At 45.0% G+C, this 22,288-nt stretch overlaps 1 protein-coding gene across 2 annotated transcripts in view; it reads right to left on the bottom strand.

Moving 5' to 3' along the window:
* LOC124117650 (WD repeat and coiled-coil-containing protein-like) overlaps nt 1-22,288 on the bottom strand; it is an 81,004-nt gene that overhangs the window by 24,957 nt on the left and 33,759 nt on the right. For both annotated transcript variants that reach the window (XM_046479626.2, XM_048383401.1), the window contains exon 2: nt 12,332-12,449. In XM_046479626.2, coding sequence (XP_046335582.2) covers nt 12,332-12,449 — 118 coding nt within the window. The remainder of the gene's footprint in view (nt 1-12,331; nt 12,450-22,288) is intronic.

The following is a 22,288-nucleotide window of genomic DNA, read 5'->3' as shown; positions in this document are numbered from 1 at the left end:
TGAATGGCGACGGAATATTCTGACAGACGGATTAACTAAACGATGAGTTGATTTGTCATGGTATCCAAATGTTTCTAATCAATTAAATTTACATCACATGCTCAAATGATGACAGTTTATGAAGGACATTGTCAGGAACAAAGAAAACCTGGACTCAACCAGCAGCTTAACTGAGGCGGACTCGACTGTACTTCTAACTGGTAATAAAAACCCAGACACAAGACTACCTACAAGAACGCTGTGTTACCACAAAATCCCCATCTCAAGGTTTTCTTCAGTGGTCAACGTGACCTGTAATCTTCTTTGTCAAAACCGGGGAGTCTCAACAAAAGTAAGAAGCGTGCCAAGCACTACATCAGGTAACTTTGCAAACATTAATATGATTTAAAAAAGGTCCCTTTGACCTATTTGACATGCCCATAGAAAACAACTGATAGTCCGACAGACAGACAGACAGACAGACAGACAGACAGACAGACAGACAGACAGACAGACAGACCGACCGACCGACAGACAGACAGATAGGCAGACAGACAGACAGACAGGCGGACAGATAGGCAGACAGACAGACAGACAGATAGGCAGACAGACAGACAGGTAGACAGACAGACAGACAGATAAGCAGGCAGACAGACAGACAGATAGGCAGACAGACAGACAGACAGGCGGACAGATAGGCAGACAGACAGACAGACAGACAGATAGGCAGACAGACAGACAGACAGACAGACAGACAGATAAGCAGGCAGACAGACAGACAGATAGGCAGACAGACAGATAGGCAGACAGACAGACAGATAGGCAGACAGACAGACAGATAGGCAGACAGACAGACAGATAGACAGATAGGCAGACAGACCAAATTGTGTTCTTCAGACCTCAGGCTCATAACACAAACAAGATGGAAAAAATAAATAAATTTACATGCTGAATAAACGGCGGGAGAACAACACACTAGATGTTATAGGGATAAATGTTTTACTTGTAATCTTTAGTACGTGACAATTAAATCAAACGTTAATAATATGGATATTGTTTGTTGACATCAGTCTTGCAAAGAAAACAGTTGAGATTGTGTACATCAAGCATTGATCAGGCTGAAGTGCTGACAGCTGAACACTTCCCAGCACACACACGGGGATGCACATAGGCAAGGACAGTATAAGACGGACACCTGGTGCTAATCTCAACATTTCAAATCCTGACATGGAGATGATCAAACACAAATACTGATGGATACATATTTCCATGTCTGAAACTACGCCTATTTTCCTGTCTGACGAGGAGGTCAGTGAAACTTTGTTCTTGCCTGTCGGTTGGCTAACAGGTTGTATTTTCCAACCATCACGTTATGATTGATTTTTGATACATGATATGTCGGATATAAATTTCACAAAATGTTACAACTGCCTCACACAACACAGTGAACAAATACTGCAAGCCGGCGGCAATCACTTGGTGGCTGTCGAAGCAGTGCAACAGGTGTAGAGAGGCTGGCCCAGTCAGACTGATTGCTTAGACTGTACCTAGTCTCCTGACTGCATCAGCTCCTGAGTATAACATATAGACTCTACCCAGTCTCCTGACTGCAGCATCAGCTATTGAGCATAACACATGTATAACATATAGACTGTACCTAGTGTATAGCATCAGCTCCTGAGTAAAAGAGATATAGACTGCATCCAGTCTCACAACTGAACCACCAGCTACTGGATACAACAGATATAGACTGTATCCAGTCTCTTGACTGAAGCATCAGCTATTGAGTATAACAAATAAACTGGACCCAGACTCCTAATGGAGCCATCAGCTATAGAGTATAACTCTAACAAGTATTTGTCACAGAGTGACGAAATATCCCCCGCCTGTATATACACCATAGTACCAAATATGAAGACAATCCAGCGATTAGTTCTTGAGATATTGTGGCAACACCGTTTTCCAACTCCAAAAACAGATTTGCCTGCTGTGACCTTGAAAATGGGGTCAAGGTCACCAAATCTGACAGGTGTATGCGGTGTCTGTATATACACTATAGTTCCAAATATGAAGACAATCCAGCGATTAGTTCTTGAGATATCGCGGCAACACCGTTTTCTAACTCCAAAAGCAGATTTGCCTGCTGTGACCTTGAAAATGGGGTCAAGGTCACCAAAACCGACTGGTGTCTGCGGTGTCTGTATATACACTATAGTTCCAAATATGAAGACAATCGAGAGGTTTAGTTCTTGAGATATCGCGGCAACACCGTTTTCCAACTCCAAAAGCAGATTTGCCTGCTGTGACCTTGAAAATGGGATCAAGGTCACCAAAACCGACTGGTGTCTGCGGAGTCTGTATATACACTATAGTTCCAAATATGAAGACAATCCAGTGTTTAGTTCTTGAGATATCGCGGCAACACCGTTTTCCAACTCCAAAAGCAGATTTGCCTGCTGTGACCTTGAAAATGGGGTCAAGGTCACCAAAACCGACTGGTGTCTGTGGAGTCTGTATATACACCATAGTTCCAAATATGAAGACAATCCAGTGTTTAGTTCTTGAGATATCGCGGCAACACCGTTTTCCAACTCTAAAAGCAGATTTGTCTGCTGTGACCTTGAAAATGGGATCAAGGTCACCAAAACCGACTGGTGTCTGCGGAGTCTGTATATACACCATAGTTCCAAATATGAAGACAATCCAGTGTTTAGTTCTTGAGATATCGCGGAAACAAACAGGTGGGACGTACGGACGGACGTACGGACGGACGGACGTACGGACGGTCGTGAATACTATATCCCCCGCTTCGCGCTTTCGCGCGGCGGGGGATAATAATAAACAAACCTGCAGTATGAGAGCTACAAGGGAGCACATAGACTGTACCCAGTCTCCTGACTGCAGCATCAGCTATTGAGTTAACATATAGACTGTACCCAGTCTCCTGACTGAAGCATCAGCTATTGAGTACAACATTGTTAATGAACAAACCTGGAGTATGAGAGCAACAAGGGAGCACATAGACTGTACCCAGTCTCCTGACTGAAGCATCAGCTATTGAATATAACAAATAGACTGTACCCAGTCTCCTGACTGAAGCATCAGCTATTGAATATAACAAATAAACTGTACCCAGTCTCCTGACTGCAGCATCAGCTATTGAGTACAACATTGTTAATGAACAAATCTGCAGTAAGAGCTAGGGTACAAAGGGTTAACTATGACAAGTACGACCTTGACCTATACTGGTATTAATTTCAAAGGGACAGGCATCAGAAAAAGATGACAATGAAAAAGAATATACCGTATTTGATGAAATAAACGCCCTGCTCTGATAAGCATCCACGGCGATATTTGCTAATATATTGGCTAGTGAACAATCCCAATTAGCACCCCTTCCGACTGATCAATGTACACAAGACCTATTTATTCGCATATAACACACACTCATGTGTTATATGCACCCTTAATTATGGGCAAATAAATTCTGAAAAAATATATCTGTCATATATAAACATTTCAGGCTGTCAGCATAAACCACAAAATTTATCTTTCAACTGTTTTTTTACACAAAAATAATATTCTAATAAGGGCCCCCTATTTCTAATTTTGAGAGCACCCTGGGCGCTTATTTCGTCGGATACAGTATGACCATCTTTAAGTGGCCCAGCAAACCTCAACATGTCCAACACCTCAGTACATGTTACCATCCCCTTTCAACATTAGTGCTAAAACTTCCTTGTTCTCCGTTAAACTCATAATGCCTTAAACTCAGACATTAGCACGACAAAACATCTCACTTACATTTCCATATCCAAGGCTAACAGGAAAAGATTACTTGATTTTTTTGTAAATCATTTAAATGCTTATTCCATTTAACATCCCATTCCGGGACAGAATAGGTCCCCTGCTAGCTTGTTGTGAACTTACGAGGATCAGCATGATACGAGGATTGTGTGTCATCTTGCCCCTAATGCTGACTTGTTGCTCATGCTATCGACCACTGGACTGCTTGTCCTAGACTTGATTAACAACAAGCTGCCACACAGCTGGATACTGATGACTAAAAACATTGATGTACTGATTCACTTCCATGACCATAGTTACCACAGCTACATACCATTAGCAAGTTAAGAAAGTTTGATACATGTCTATATAACACTATCCTATGCCTTGAATACATAACAGGGGCACCGGCCAGTAGTGCAGCTACCTGTCCGTGTATGTTTGTGCAACACCTTGAGATAATTGGGCAGGTGTGTTTTCTCACGCAGGTGTGAATTTCATCTCAGCAGAGGCAGGTAACGCTGCGCCTATTGTACACAGTATATACAGAACCAACACATCATCACAAACAACTGCATGTTAGTCTGATACTGGGTCATAACATTGGAAGCTAAATATAAATATGTCATGATATCCCTTGAATGTATACTGCGCTTGCAACACTGGCTCTCTCAATCATCAGTCATGTGTGAGTGGGTTTGGTTTATTGTTGCTTTGAACAGTTGAACAGAATTTAAGTAATATGACAGCATGTCAGCTTGATGTGAGGTTGGTTGGTTGGTTAGTTTGTTGTTTAACGCCGCACTCAGCAATATTCGAGCTATATGATGGCGTTCTGTAAATAATCGAGTCTGGACCAGACAATCCAGTGATTAATATCATGAGCATTGATCCATGCGATTGGGATCGAAGACATGCATCAACCAAGTCAGCGAGCCTGACCACCCGACAAGCATAGTCCCCTGTTACGGCATGCATGGGTTGCTGAAGATCTATTCTGCCCCGGATCTTCACAGGTCTTGATGCGGGAGGCAAGTATGATGCAGGTCTTAGACGTTACCACCTTGGTGATGTAATGGCTTGTGAATGGCCTCCACACATCTCGTCAACTACAAGAGATGGCCGCACATTGAAGCGGTTCATCAACACCCCACCAACTTGATTTTTTTTATCAATAATATCATATTCATTTAACTGACCTCCACCTCGGGAAAAACTTCCCCAAAATAACAAATCTTAAAGCACTTGATTTAGTTTCCAATGAATCAGAGTTGCATTATGAACATTTACTAATTCAAACAGCAATAATCTGAGGGTTGTGAAAGTGAAATACATCTCCCTGTCAAAACTTGTCCAGTCTGCTTCCTAGTGTGCATAGGTGCATCACACCAGGACTACAACTCAGCATGTCTCCCAGGGGGCGCCACTCAGCATATCTCCCATCGGCTGCGCCACTCAGCATGTCTCACATAGGGGGCACCACTCAGCATGTCTCACAAAGGGGGCGCTACTCAGCATGTCTCACATAGGGGGCACCACTCAGCATGTCTCACAAAGGGGGCGCTACTCAGCATGTCTCACATAGGGGGCAACACACAGCATATCTCACATAGGGGGCGCCACTCAGCATGTCTCACATAGGGGGCGCCACTCAGCATATCTCACATAGGGGGCGCCAATAAGCATGTCTCCCAGGGGGCGCCACTCAGCATGTGGAACATAGGACGCGCCACTCAGCATGTGGAACATAGGACGCGCCACTCAGCATGTAGCACAAAGGAGGCGCCACTCAGCATGTGTCCCAGGGGGCGTCACTCAGCATGTAGCACATAGGGGGCGCCACTCAGCATGTCTCCCAGGGGGCGCCACTCAGCATGTAGCACATAGGGGGCTCCACACAGCATGTCTCCCAGGGGGCGCCACTCAGCATGTAGCACATAGGGGGCTCCACACAGCATGTAGCACATAGGGGGTGCCACTCAGCATGTAGCACATAGGGGGTGCCACTCAGCATGTAGCACATAGGGGGCGCCACACAGCATGTCACACATAGGGGGCACCACACAGCATGTAGCACATAGGGGGTGCCGCTCAGCATGTAGCGCATAGGGGGTGCCGCTCAGCATGTAGCGCATAGGGGGCGCCACTCAGCATGTAGCACATAGGGGGCGCCACACAGCATGTCACAGATAGGGGGTGCCGCTCAGCATGTAGCGCATAGGGGGTGCCGCTCAGCATGTAGCGCATAGGGGGCGCCACACAGCATGTCGCACATAGGGGGTGCCGCTCAGCATGTAGCGCATAGGGGGTGCCGCTCAGCATGTAGCGCATAGGGGGCGCCACTCAGCATGTAGCACATAGGGGGCGCCACACAGCATGTCACAGATAGGGGGTGCCGCTCAGCATGTAGCGCATAGGGGGTGCCGCTCAGCATGTAGCGCATAGGGGGCGCCACACAGCATGTCGCACATAGGGGGTGCCACACAGCATGTGGCACATAGGGGGCGCCACTCAGCATGTGGCACATAGGGGGCACCACTCAGCATGTTGCACATAGGGGGCGCCACACAGCATGTCGCGCATAGGGGGCGCCACTCAGCATGTCTCCCAGGGGGCGCCACTCAGCATGCCGCATGTAGGGGGCGCGACTCAGAATTTGGCACATAGGGGGCGCCAGTCAGCATGTGGCACATAGGGGGCGCAATCAGCATGTCTCCCAGGGGGTGCCACTCAGCATGTGTCCCAGGGGGTGCCACTTAGCATGTCTCACATAGGGGCCACCACTTAGCATGTCTCACATAGGGGGCACCACTTAGCATGTCTCACATAGGGGGCACCACTCAGCATGTCTCACAAAGGGGGCGCTACTCAGCATGTCTCACATAGGGGGCGACACACAGCATATCTCACATAGGGGGCGCCACTCAGCATGTCTCACATAGGGGGCGCCACTCAGCATGTCTCACATAGGGGGCGCCACTCAGCATATCTCACATAGGGGGCGCCAATAAGCATGTCTCCCAGGGGGCGCCACTCAGCATGTGGAACATAGGACGCGCCACTCAGCATGTGTCCCAGGGGGCGCCACTCAGCATGTAGCACATAGGAGGCGCCACTCAGCATGTGTCCCAGGGGGCGTCACTCAGCATGTAGCACATAGGGGGCGCCACTCAGCATGTCTCCCAGGGGGCGCCACTCAGCATGTAGCACATAGGGGGCTCCACACAGCATGTCTCCCAGGGGGTGCCACTCAGCATGTAGCACATAGGGGGCTCCACACAGCATGTAGCACATAGGGGGTGCCACTCAGCATGTAGCACATAGGGGGTGCCACTCAGCATGTAGCACATAGGGGGCGCCACACAGCATGTCACACATAGGGGGCACCACACAGCATGTAGCACATAGGGGGTGCCGCTCAGCATGTAGCGCATAGGGGGTGCCGCTCAGCATGTAGCGCATAGGGGGCGCCACTCAGCATGTAGCACATAGGGGGCGCCACACAGCATGTCACACATAGGGGGTGCCGCTCAGCATGTAGCACATAGGGGGTGTCGCTCAGCATGTAGCGCATAGGGGGCGCCACACAGCATGTCGCACATAGGGGGTGCCACACAGCATGTGGCACATAGGGGGCGCCACTCAGCATGTCGCACATAGGGGGCACCACTCAGCATGTTGCACATAGGGAGCGCCACACAGCATGTCGCGCATAGGGGGCGCCACTCAGCATGTCTCCCAGGGGGCGCCACTCAGCATGCCGCATGTAGGGGGCGCCACTCAGAATTTGGCACATAGGGGGCGCCACTCAGCATGTGGCACATAGGGGGCGCAATCAGCATGTTGCACATAGGGGGCGCCACACAGCATGTCGCGCATAGGGGGCGCCACTCAGCATGTCTCCCAGGGGGCGCCACTCAGCATGTCTCCCAGGGGGCGCCAGCATGTGGCACATACGGGGCGTCGCTCAGGGTGTTTAAGTTTAAATTGGTGCAGGAAGTATTTTTCTAAAAGCTTAAACAAAATGTATACACATTTTGACTTGCAAAATACTGTTATATTTCATAGGAGAAAAAGGTGTCAGCTTATGTCATGGCAACCCAACTTGAGTGGTCCGTTAACCATGTAGTCTCTTGTGGTTAACTTACAGGGCCTGCAATGGGGACCTGGGTTAGAGCTGATCCCAGCAACCAATGCCTGTCATCAGGATCGACTAAAATGAATCGAGTTTCTCATTCGGTTGGATGATTGTGTGTCCTCATACCTGACAATAACGAGTTGTTGTTCATAATATCAATCACTGGTTTGTCTGGTGCAGATTTGAACATTTGCAGGTTCTGTGAGATTGCTGGAATATTGCTGACTGCAACAACAAACAAAACTACATTGTCCTCATAGCCTTTAAAAAGACTTTCAGTAAAATGATGTGTACAAGGTGAAGGCCGATGATGACTAATGCTATGTACCTGCAGACATGTTCCAGGTCTCGCATGGAGTAAACCGACCCCAACACCCTCAGTCATCAACTTGAACCATTTCATTTCCAGCATGTTTAAACACAACTGCATGTCTAGCAGGTTCTGCAGTCCAACAAACAACCCCGTACCCTTCCCAGTCAGTCTACTGCGTCAGTCAGTCCTTCAGAGGAATGGCAAGGTTGTAACTTCAACACAAATCCCCACCACATTCTATTACAAACTTCACCCATTTCTTTGTCTCAAATTTACAAAACTGAAACACGGTTACCTGAACTCTCAAATATTTTACTCAAAACATTTTAAAGTGGACAAGTAAACTTGAATGAGTTTGTTTAAAGATTTCGCATGCCGGTCCCAACAACAGGCAAATAGATTTGTTTAATGTAGACACAACCAGCTCCCTGTCATTTGGTGGGCAGATGAGGCAAAGGGCTGGAGACTGACAAGATGAATATTGATTGTTCACTTTTTAAGGCAAGACAAACACAGGGTAGCTTGATCCTCATCTGGCTCAAGCAGCTCAGACACTGACAGCCCCTAATTGCCTGTCAAGGTAGATCAAGCACCGTGGTCTAATTCATCAGGACCAGCTTGCAATGAACTGCCCCAGGTGACCATGGTGAAGCTGAGAAAAAGCCATCTTCTCGGCCTGGGTGGTCAAGGAAAGATATAGAATTGTTGTATTCAGTATGGGTACATATAACATCATATACACCGGGATGGAATTTAAGCAGGACTTACTTTTTACTTTTATATGAAATGCAACCTGATGCTTCACAGTGTATTCTATCTGTCTATCTATCTATCTATCTATCTATCTATCTATCTATCTATTTGAACTGCTTCAATAACAAAATTCTGTCTGACCCAAGGAAAAGCAAAGTGATGAAATCCACAAGCACATGTAAGGTGCTGATAAACCTAGAAACCTTATCAGCTCGATCTAGGCTGTACTGAAAGAGTGAGTGAGTGAGTTGGGTTTAACGCCGCTTTTAACAGTATTCCAGTTAAATTGTTTGATAGGCATTACTTAGAAGTTGACGGATGACAAGGTAGACACAATTTTATGGATAACAACTTCTTTAATACTGTAAAAAGCAACGTTTCGGTATAGATCCTTATACCGGTGTCAAGCAAGTCTGACAGACAATGGTATAAGGATCTATACCGAAACGTCACTTTTTACAGCATTAAAGAAGATGTTATCCATAAAATTGTGTCTACTTAATATTCCAGTTATATCGCAGTGTGTCAGCTTAATGTGGGAGGAAAGTCCAAAGTGATGCAGGTCTCAGACGTTTACCGCTTTGGTTAAACCCACGATCCCGGTGCTGATCCCGGTGCTGACAAACCTAGAAACATAATCGGGGCGAACTGTGATTCAAACCCACAATCATAGGTTTCTGGCATGCCCAGGGGGCGCAACTTTGCACAGTGAATCACAGCGCCTTAGACGACTGGGCCACCTGTGCCACTCGTGCCACCCTGTACTGAAAGAAACGTCCATGGACGTGTGGTATTTCTATCCTCCTAATTGGCAAGTATAGATATGTATAGGACTCCAGTTTCTTATAGGGACAACTTGTTCTTGTTTTTTACATAATCTCGAAATTATGATTTAAACTAATAATTATTGCCTCAGAGACTTGTGCAAGTCTAGGTCCTACCGTGTCCCCTCCATCACTAACAAACAACACTGTTCACATCATCAATGGCCACATAATATATCATTTGCTGTGAAAATCAAAAGTGGGACGGCAAGGTACATTCTACCTGAGTATGTTTGACTCATTAAAACAGCACTTTACTTGTCCACACTCAAATTCCATGATCAACCCAGCAATAAATAATGACCGCCATCACACACAGACAATGTGTCCGTTTCACACAATCACTTATTGCAGAATCTAGATCGGAATTGACCCAAGATGTTTAAACCTTGTCTCCTAACATTTGACTGTTTTCTGCAAATGATGAGTTCTCCAAATACAATAACAGTTGGTGTCAACCCAGTCCACCTTGCAATAAATAAATTCCCCTCAATACACAGAGGCAGACAGTGTGCTCCCACAAGGAATTCAATGCCATGTCTAGACTGAGGCTGGAAACTGCTCCCAGATGGCAGAGCCGTAATTGTTTCCCCTTAATTTTTGACTGACAATATATTTCTCAACATTTTCTCCTTTGTTTTTCTCAACATTTAGCAAATCGGAAATAATGATTTAAATGTTTGCCCCAGTAAATCTTACGATCACATGGGACAGTCGGGTAGCCTTGTGGTTAAAGTGTTGGCTTGTCATGCCAAAGACCCGGGTTCGATTCCCGACATGTGTACATTGTGTGAAGCCCATTTCTGGTGTCACCCGCCGTGATATTGCTGAAAGCAGCGTAAAACCATACTCACTCACTCACTTATGATCACACAGCCATCATGAATACATGGACCTTTTATGGATCTAAGCCTATCAAAGACTACATAGCCATTGGTCTGACACACAGCCCAATGAGTGGGAGGATTGTCACATTCACACAGCACCATCACAACAAACATAAACGAAATCAGGATCCCAGGTATACTGTCCACGAATGTCAACCTAGCAACTGACCCATGAATATCCGGGTTACAATAGGACTAAAGCATCCCATGCTTGTCATAAGAGGCGACAAAGAGGCTGTCTGACTTGGCTGATGCATGTCATTATATCCCAATTGTGTATATCAATGCTCATCATGTCAATCACAGCGTTATAGTGTGGCATTAAAACAAACAAACAAAATAAACAAACCAAGCAATACATTATTACCCTTTTAACACAATGTGTGAGACAATGTGTCACACAATCACTTATGCAACATCTAGATCATTAATAAACCAATATGGTTGACCTTTATCGCCTTTCAATATTTGACTATTTTCTGCAAATTGGAAATGCCTTGTCCAGATACCATGTTAGCCGTAGCCTGATGTCACGATCATACAGCCACCATAGTCTGACCTAATACAAAATACTCGGGATGAATGGCACACTAGACATATTTCGTGTCATTCTAGACAAACAAGCCTTCCCCTTTAGTCTATATGCATTAAGCCTATGTCCACAAAGGAAGTCATACACATATGCTAAAGATGGTCATAGATAAATGATCAGCTTGAAAAACTATTTATTCTGAAGAAAGTTCAAATAAAGTTTTAAAAGTTTCAATGAACATTTTTAAAGTCAGGGCTATTTGTGCAGGATGACTGCACCATGGAGTGTCTACAGTGACGACACAGACGAACACCGTCGTTATCAAAGATGTACATGACTCATGTGTATCACCATACAAGATGATTACACCGTGTGACGCTCGGCATGCTGGGTACTCGACAACTGTGACAATCGTACAGTCTGTTACAGTATGTGGACGCTTCACCGATCACAGGACCGACCGGATATATAGGTCTCTAAGTATTCCAACAGCTGATGAAGTGAAAGGGTGTATTTGAGCGGAATAACGCATCGTCTTCAATGAATTCACACCTCCCCTGTAGTGGCTGGCTCCCATTACAATACACAGGCCAGGGAGGTGAAGGTCATGGTTGTGTGGTTCAGGTCACAGCTGTCTGATGTGAGTGAGTGAGTGAGTGAGTGAGTGAGTGAGTGAGTGAGTGAGTGAGTGAGTGAGTGAGTGAGTGAGTGAGTGAGTGAGTGAGTGAGTGAGTGAGTGATTGTGAGGTTTGTTTGTTTGTTGTTTAACACCGCATTCAGCAATATTCCAGCTATATAACGGCGGTCTGTAAATAATCATGCCTGAACTAGACAATCCAATGATTGACATCATGAGCATTGATCCACGCAATCGGGATACGATGACCACCCGATCCTGTTACTCGCCTCTTACAACAAGAATAGTCGCCTTTTACGGCAAGAATGCGTTGCTGAAGACCTATTCTACTTTGAACTAAGACTGGGAAGAGTACAGGGGCCACGTCTACAAGATGGTGGGTGAAACTAAAAATACATCTTTTACATGCAAAATATGTTCATATCCTGAGTTCAAACAATATCCTTGTGTTTGCAATAAGATTGTCAGTACAGCACACATACTCAAATTCTCCGAGCTTGAGTGACTTGGCGTTCTCGATGTCATTGCCGTACAGCCGGACTGGGGCAAGAAAGATGGCCTTGCCGTCGGTCCACACCAACCCATGACGCGGATGTATACCTGCAACATAGAAACACAAAACTCAAGACAATGTAAACACAAACAATATTATTCATGACTGGGTATTTTTGTATATTTTGGAACCATGGTAACCCAAGCTGTAGACTGAATACTCGTGCCTGTATTTATAACATTCATCTCAATCATTTTCTTAAACAAATTTGATATATGTCCTTATGTCTAGTTTCAACACTGTTAAAGTCGGCCACCATCACTTGACACAGCCTGACTGCAAGACTTGAGACCCACTCATGGAAGTAGAGTGATTCTTGACATAACACAAATGTTCAAGTGGTCCTTAATTCAATCAAGCATGAACTACCCCCCTATGGCATGTTCTTAAGACTCAATCAATTCAACCATCACATCATCAATCCTTTCAACCATCACATCATCAATCCTTTCAACCATCACATCATCAATCCTTCCAACATCACGTCATCAATCCATTCAACCATCACATCATCAATCCATTCAACCATCACATCATCAATCCTTTCAACCATCACATCATCAAACCTTTCAACCATTACATCATCAATCCATTCAACCATCACATCATCAATCCATTCAACAATCACATCATCAATCCATTCAACCATCACATCATCAATCCTTTCAACCATCACGTCATCAATCCTTTCAACCATCACATCATCAATCCTTCCAACATCACGTCATCAATCAATTCAACCATCACATCATCAATCCATCCAACCATCACATCATCAATCCTTTCAACCATCACATCATCAATCCATTCAACCATCACATCATCAATCCTTTCAACCATCACGTCATCAATCCTTTCAACCATCACGTCAACAATCCTTTCAACCATCACATCATCAATCCATCCCCACATCAAGTTTGTCCACCAAGCTTCCTCTTGTTCTTCCGAAACTAAAGCATGATAAAAAACACAGCAGACTTAAACCCAGTCTCTCCCGAAACCTTGTCCTCCCCCTCCCCCTCCCTCATCTCCTCCAAGTCCCATCCAGCCTGAGTCACAGTCCTGTCTTGGGTGGGTCTCCCACAGCAGATAGTGGGGTTTGTTCCAGCTGACGTGACATGGCGACAGACGTGGGAAGACCGTGTCCGTAGAGTAACCTGCCCCACAATGCAGCAGCATTCAGGTCAAGTCTCGTTTATATCACCCCCCAAACAACAACAACAACCACCTTGTCCTCCTGTAGATGCTTGACAGAGTACAGTGAGGGATACGCAGCTGGCTGTCAAGCACAGGGGTCTCCCATCAGTCATGTCCACGCAGGAGACACTGACTTCGGAATCTTATAAATATTCACAGAATCTCTTAAAATATTTATGGAATCTCTTACAATCTTCACAGAAGTCATCATGACTATTACATTCAAACAAGTGACAATATTATCATCATGACTATCACATTCAAACAAGTGACAATATTATCATTATGACTACCACTTTCAAACAAGTGACAATATTATCATCATGACTATCACCTTCAAACAAGTGACAATATTATCACCATGACTAACACTTTCAAACAAGTGACAATATTATCACCATGACTACCGTCTTAAGCAAGTGACAATATTATCACCATGACTACCGTCTTGAAGCAAGTGACAATATTATCACCATGACTACCGTCTTGAAGCAAGTGACAATATTCTTCAACTACACTTTCCTTCCTTCCAGCCTTGTTTCCTGAGAACAACATCCTGACTGTAACAAACTCTGACAAGACATAATCTATATCATTCCCAATTTTGAAAATAATCTTCAAGGCATGTAGGACAATCACTAAATTCTTAGAATATCAACCAATCCGTAGCATCCTACAACTCGGCCTACAACAGTAAATATATTCACAGTCTGTAACAGCTGCTGTCACGGCATCCACCACCTTCAGGCAGTGATCTGAGCATGTAACAGTTCTCATTAAACTTGTCAGCAGCACTGTCTCAACACTCTCACCATCAAACATGGAAACTGAATGTTTCTGCCCTGAGGCCTACCTCCATGCCTGGACTACATGTAAACATCAGCAGGTGATGACTCAGCTGTTTCCAGTTTTCAAATGGTTACATATATGGAAATTAACCTTACGCGGTACCAAATCACTGAATATGCGCCGCAGTAGATGCATACTGTATTTCTCTTGAATTCGTTACAAATATTTAATGTGTATTGGATGTAGGAATTCATGTGTATTGGATGTAGGATTCCATGTGTATTGGGTGTAGGATTTCATGTGTACTCGATGTAGGATTTCATGCGTATTGGATGTAGGAATTCCTGTGTATTGGATGTAGTATTGGATGTAGGAATTCATGTATATTGGATGTAGGAATTCATGTGTATTGGATGTAGGAATTCATGTGTATTGGATGTAGGAATTCATGTGTATTGGATGTAGGAATTCCTGTGTATTGGATGTAGGATTTCATGGGGACTGGATGTTGGATTTCATGTGTACTGGATGTTGGATTTCATGTGTACTCAATGTACGATTCCATGTATACTGGACGTACAATTTTATGTGTATTGGATGTAGGATTTCATGTGTATTGGATGTAGGATTCCAAGTGTATAGGATGTATGATTTCATGTGTATTGGATGTAGGATTCCATGTGTATTGGATGTAGGATTTCATGTGTATTGGATGTAGGATTCCATGTGTATTGGATGTAGGATTCCATGTGTATTGGATGTAGGATTTCATGTGTATTGGATGTAGGATTCCAAGTATATAGGATGTAGGATTTCATGTGTATTGGATGTAGGATTCAATGAGTATTGGGTGTAGGATTTCATGTTTACTCGATGTAGGATTCCAAGTGTATAGGATGTAGGATTTCATGTGTATTGGATGTAGGATTCCATGTGTATTGGGTGTAGGATTTCATGTGTACTCGATGTAGGATTTCATGCGTATTGGATGAAGGATTTCATGTGTATTGGATGTAGTATTTCATGTGTATTGGATGTAGGATTTCATGTGTATTGGATGTAGGATTCCAAGTATATAGGATGTAGGATTTCATGTGTATTGGATGTAGGATTCAATGAGTATTGGGTGTAGGATTTCATGTTTACTCGATGTAGGATTCCAAGTGTATAGGATGTAGGATTTCATGTGTATTGGATGTAGGATTCCATGTGTATTTGGATGTAGGATTCCATGTGTATTGGGTGTAGGATTTCATGTGTACTCGATGTAGGATTTCATGTGTATTGGATGTAGTATTTCATGTGTATTGGATGTAGTATTTCATGTGTATTGGATGCAGTATTTCATGTGTACTCGATGTAGGATTTCATGTGTATTGGATGTAGTAGTTCATGTGTATTGGATGTAGTATTTCATGTGTATTGGATGTAGTATTTCATGTGTATTGGATGTAGGATTTCATGTGTATTGGATGTAGGATTCCAAGTGTATAGGATGTAGGATTTCATGTGTATTTGGATGTAGGATTCCATGTGTATTGGGTGTAGGATTTCATGTGTACTCGATGTAGGATTTCATGCGTATTGGATGTAGGATTTCATGTGTACTGGATGTAGGATTTCATGTGTACTGGATGTAGGATTTCATGTCTAGTAATTCCTCGTCTTCCACATCACACACATTCTCTATCCACTAAAGTTTTTTTCAAGGCGTCAATAGTGGTAATTTGACCGTGGTTGCTTTATATAACGGTGAGTTGTGCGATCTTCCGATCATCTCACATACGATTTTGCTGAAATAAATGCACACAATATTGAATAAAATTTTGAATAAAATTAATAAAACAGATTAAAAACATAAGTCAAGATATAAAATGCCACTTATACGGATTTATTGACATTTCGGTATTTCCAGTGTTACATGCTTACAGTAATGCTGTAATGTCTTTGGGTTGGGAAAAAAACATCAAAACACTTCAACCCTGTGTATAAGATGACCCTGGAAAGCCCCCTAATTCTAGGTACGAAAAATTTGCCTTATACACAGCGATATACAGTATATTATTTGGAAAGTCTAGAATACGGCAGTTTGCTGAAAGTGAAGAAAGTCTCTTGGCCCTTTCTATTATATATTATTAACATAATCTAACAACTATTTTTTCTCTGTAAAATGTATTTATTTCAGAGACTAGATGTTAGTCTACACTAAACCATCAGTGTATATATGATTAATGTGTTTTTCCAGACTTGAGAAGCTCTTAACACAGATACTTATTCATCACGTACATATTGACTGTGTAATGGGAAGTCTTTGTGTACTCTACATTTCACTCACTGCACATCCAACACATGGCCCACGCTGTGTAAACACGGTGAATAACTCCCATACCCTCATCCTATAATACATGTAGCTGTTATGGCAGGAGATTAGCCTGCTACAGAAACCTACTGGCCATGTGTAGCCTTGCTCCAAGGCTGTTCTGAAAGAAAAGTCCATGGATGTGTAGTAATTCTATCCTCCTAATCATTCTCATAGGCAAGTCTAGATGTGGACAGCACATAAGGACAACTTGTTCTTTTTATTTACATGATCTAGAAATTATGATTTAAACTAATAATTATTGCCTTAGAGACTTGTGCGAGTCTAGGCCATGTGTAGAAAGACAGATTACCGTGTTCAACTTGTATACTTGCCCAGTTTTTGTCTTACACGACTGGAACACAGCACAATAGCCCGACTTGCTGCTGGAGCTGAGTGCAGGTCACATGCCATGCCATCTTCCTGAGGCAAGGGAGTTAACTGACTATAAAACCCCAGTTTCCACCCTTGCCAACCTAGGCTGGAATTATGTTTTGGCTGGACTAACAAGTCTATGCATAGTGCAATCAAAATCACGCAACAAAATCGACATCCAGTTCATAAACTGCTGTGCAGATTTCGGTTGATTGAAGGATTTGCAAAGCATGTGTACCGACAACTCGATGTCAACAAATATTTTCACAATCCTTTCATGATCATGATAAATGTGCGCACATGATTTGATACAATATAGATTTTGATTATCGTTTTGATTGGGTGCTGCCATTTTGTTTGAAGCAAATGCAAGTGATATGAGAGATGGAATCTTATTGGTCAAAAGGAGGGGCATAGACATGAGAGAAGGGACATAGAAGGGACATAACTCTAATAACTGCTGGTGGTTCTACGATGGAGCCAAGATCCTAGTTCGGCAAGGGTGGAAACTGGACTTTTACAGTCAGTTAACTCCCTTGCCTCGGGAAGATGCTAGTTCACATGGTTACTCAGTTTAAAAATAACATCCAAATGAAAAGAAGTTGGATCCAGTGAGAAGGTATAGCAGCCTGTGTGTGTGGCACCACGGCATGTCACCTTGAGGGAGGCCAGCCTAAACAGGTGTTAGACAGTTACCATCTTTGTGAAACTCATGAATATGGGAATGGTGCTGACAACCCTGAAAACACAATCAGGGTGATTTACTATTCACACCCACAATCACAGGTTTCTGGTGCCCTTCAGCATCAGACGACTGGCCATCCCGTGAAAATACCAGTGATCCATTAATTAAAGGATGTCAACAAATTGACCAATATACATGTTTTTGCCAAGTTGGATGTATTGCCAATCAAGACGCCACAAACAAATAAAAAAACCATAAACAGTTAACATGGTTAAAATGTTTTTGTTAACCTTGAAAATAAAAGCTTCATCACTATTTCTAAGGTTCTAAAACTTATGATTTAGAAAATCAAAGATGGCTGCCTTGCAGCCATAATGAATATCCAGTCCTATATTGTTTGAATACTATGTTTCACTCAGTAGTAGTAGAGAAGGAGAAATATTCAAGAACGTGACAGATGACAAATGAGTCTCAATCCAATCAGCTTACATTCCCTGGGATCAGAGCACACAGAATAGGATCTCCTCTCATGGCCTACAGCCTTCATTCTCAATCATTACACCCAATGTGACAAAACTTCATCCATCACAAAACTAATGTTTTCTCTCTATTCACATTGATTCACATAGATTCACTAAAGCTTGATGAGCAAACCTGTAACCACACAGAATAATCTTAAATTCACATTTCTAACGACAATGGTTTGTGGCAAGGATGAATTCCGAGTCATTCACAATATCCTCCAAGTCTCAAGCCTTACAAGCCGAGGAACAGAATACTAAATTTGTGTTACCTGAAGCCAATTAAAAACAGAGTACAGGGCTAGGTAAGTTTTTTTAATGTTTTTTTTTCACTTTGAAGAGCAGCAATTTGCAGTATGTCAGTAAAATCTTGCTTTGAAATGAAGATGTCTTTCTCTATAGCACCATGTGTAGTGGCCACACATGTACTCTGGTGGCATAGGATACAGACGTATACCTGACAGTGATGAAAGCCATGGGGCTGGGCTCCTCTTGGCAACACGATGTACTCTGGTGGCATAGGATACAGACGTATACCTGACAGTGATGAAAGCCATGGGGCCGGGCTCCTCTTGGCTACACATGTACTCTGGTTGCATAGGATACAGACGTATACCTGACAGTGATGAAAGCCATGGGGCCGGGCTCCTCTTGGCAACACATGTACTCTGGTGGCATAGGATACAGACGTATACCTGACAGTGATGAAAGCCATGGGGCTGGGCTCCTCTTGGCATAGGATACAGACGTATACCTGACAGTGATGAAAGCCATGGGGCCGGGCTCCTCTTGGCAACACGATGTACTCTGGTGGCATAGGATACAGACGTATACCTGACAGTGATGAAAGCCATGGGGCTGGGCTCCTCTTGGCATAGGATACAGACGTATACCTGACAGTGATGAAAGCCATGGGGCTGGGCTCCTCTTGGCCACACATGTACTCTGGTGGCATAGGATACAGACGTATACCTGACAGTGATGAAAGCCATGGGGCCGGGCTCCTCTTGGCAACACGATGTACTCTGGTGGCATAGGATACAGACGTATACCTGACAGTGATGAAAGCCATGGGGCTGGGCTCCTCTTGGCCACACATGTACTCTGGTGGCATAGGATACAGACGTATACCTGACAGTGATGAAAGCCATGGGGCCGGGCTCCTCTTGGCAACACGATGTACTCTGGTGGCATAGGATACAGACGTATACCTGACAGTGATGAAAGCCATGGGGCTGGGCTCCTCTTGGCATAGGATACAGACGTATACCTGACAGTGATGAAAGCCATGGGGCTGGGCTCCTCTTGGCCACACATGTACTCTGGTGGCATAGGATACAGACGTATACCTGACAGTGATGAAAGCCATGGGGCCGGGCTCCTCTTGGCCACACATGTACTCTGGTGGCATAGGATACAGACGTATACCTGACAGTGATGAAAGCCATGGGGCTGGGCTCCTCTTGGCTACACAATGTACTCTGGTGGCATAGGATACAGACGTATACCTGACAGTGATGAAAGCCATGGGGCTGGGCTCCTCTTGGCATAGGATACAGACGTATACCTGACAGTGATGAAAGCCATGGGGCTGGGCTCCTCTTGGCCACACATGTACTCTGGTGGCAGAGGATACAGACGTATACCTGACAGTGATGAAAGCCATGGGGCTGGGCTCCTCTTGGCAACACATGTACTCTGGTGGCATAGGATACAGACGTATACCTGACAGTGATGAAAGCCATGGGGCTGGGCTCCTCTTGGCTACACAATGTACTCTGGTGGCATAGGATACAGACGTATACCTGACAGTGATGAAAGCCATGGGGCTGGGCTCCTCTTGGCATAGGATACAGACGTATACCTGACAGTGATGAAAGCCATGGGGCTGGGCTCCTCTTGGCCACACATGTACTCTGGTGGCAGAGGATACAGACGTATACCTGACAGTGATGAAAGCCATGGGGCTGGGCTCCTCTTGGCAACACATGTACTCTGGTGGCATAGGATACAGACGTATACCTGACAGTGATGAAAGCCATGGGGCTGGGCTCCTCTTGGCTACACAATGTACTCTGGTGGCATAGGATACAGACGTATACCTGACAGTGATGAAAGCCATGGGGCTGGGCTCCTCTTGGCATAGGATACAGACGTATACCTGACAGTGATGAAAGCCATGGGGCTGGGCTCCTCTTGGCCACACATGTACTCTGGTGGCAGAGGATACAGACGTATACCTGACAGTGATGAAAGCCATGGGGCTGGGCTCCTCTTGGCAACACATGTACTCTGGTGGCATAGGATACAGACGTATACCTGACAGTGATGAAAGCCATGGGGCTGGGCTCCTCTTGGCATAGGATACAGACGTATACCTGACAGTGATGAAAGCCATGGGGCTGGGCTCCTCTTGGCAACACGATGTACTCTGGTGGCATAGGATACAGACGTATACCTGACAGTGATGAAAGCCATGGGGCTGGGCTCCTCTTGGCATAGGATACAGACATATACCTGACAGTGATGAAAGCCATGGGGCTGGGCTCCTCTTGGCAACACATGTACTCTGGTGGCAGAGGATACAGACGTATACCTGACAGTGATGAAAGCCATGGGGCTGGGCTCCTCTTGGCAACACGATGTACTCTGGTGGCATAGGATACAGACGTATACCTGACAGTGATGAAAGCCATGGGGCTGGGCTCCTCTTGGCCACACATGTACTCTACTGGCATATGATACAGACGTATACCTGACAGTGATGAAAGCCATGGGGCTGGGCTCCTCTTGGCATAGGATACAGACGTATACCTGACAGTGATGAAAGCCATGGGGCTGGGCTCCTCTTGGCCACACATGTACTCTGGTGGCATAGGATACAGACGTATACCTGACAGTGATGAAAGCCATGGGGCTGGGCTCCTCTTGGCAACACAATGTACTCTGGTGGCATAGGATACAGACGTATACCTGACAGTGATGAAAGCCATGGGGCTGGGCTCCTCTTGGCAACACGATGTACTCTGGTGGCATAGGATACAGACGTATACCTGACAGTGATGAAAGCCATGGGGCCGGGCTCCTCTTGGCCACACATGTACTCTGGTGGCATAGGATACAGACGTATACCTGACAGTGATGAAAGCCATGGGGCCGGGCTCCTCTTGGCCACACATGTACTCTGGTGGCATAGGATACAGACGTATACCTGACAGTGATGAAAGCCATGGGGCTGGGCTCCTCTTGGCATAGGATACAGACGTATACCTGACAGTGATGAAAGCCATGGGGCTGGGCTCCTCTTGGCCACACATGTACTCTGGTGTCATAGGATACAGACGTATACCTGACAGTGATGAAAGCCATGGGGCTGGGCTCCTCTTGGCATAGGATACAGACGTATACCTGACAGTGATGAAAGCCATGGGGCTGGGCTCCTCTTGGCCACACATGTACTCTGGTGGCATAGGATACAGACGTATACCTGACAGTGATGAAAGCCATGGGGCTGGGCTCCTCTTGGCATAGGATACAGACGTATACCTGACAGTGATGAAAGCCATGGGGCTGGGCTCCTCTTGGCAACACATGTACTCTGGTGGCATAGGATACAGACGTATACCTGACAGTGATGAAAGCCATGGGGCTGGGCTCCTCTTGGCAACACGATGTACTCTGGTGGCATAGGATACAGACGTATACCTGACAGTGATGAAAGCCATGGGGCTGGGCTCCTCTTGGCATAGGATACAGACGTATACCTGACAGTGATGAAAGCCATGGGGCTGGGCTCCTCTTGGCAACACGATGTACTCTGGTGGCATAGGATACAGACGTATACCTGACAGTGATGAAAGCCATGGGGCTGGGCTCCTCTTGGCCACACATGTACTCTGGTGGCAGAGGATACAGACGTATACCTGACAGTGATGAAAGCCATGGGGCTGGGCTCCTCTT

The sequence above is a fragment of the Haliotis rufescens genome, unplaced genomic scaffold, assembly GCF_023055435.1.
Source record: "Haliotis rufescens isolate VD_foot unplaced genomic scaffold, xgHalRufe1.0.p SCAF_48, whole genome shotgun sequence".
In the NCBI taxonomy this organism is placed as follows: domain Eukaryota; kingdom Metazoa; phylum Mollusca; class Gastropoda; order Lepetellida; family Haliotidae; genus Haliotis; species Haliotis rufescens.
Note: the sequence above shows the minus strand (reverse complement) of the source record. Positions and strands in the feature narration are given on the sequence as shown.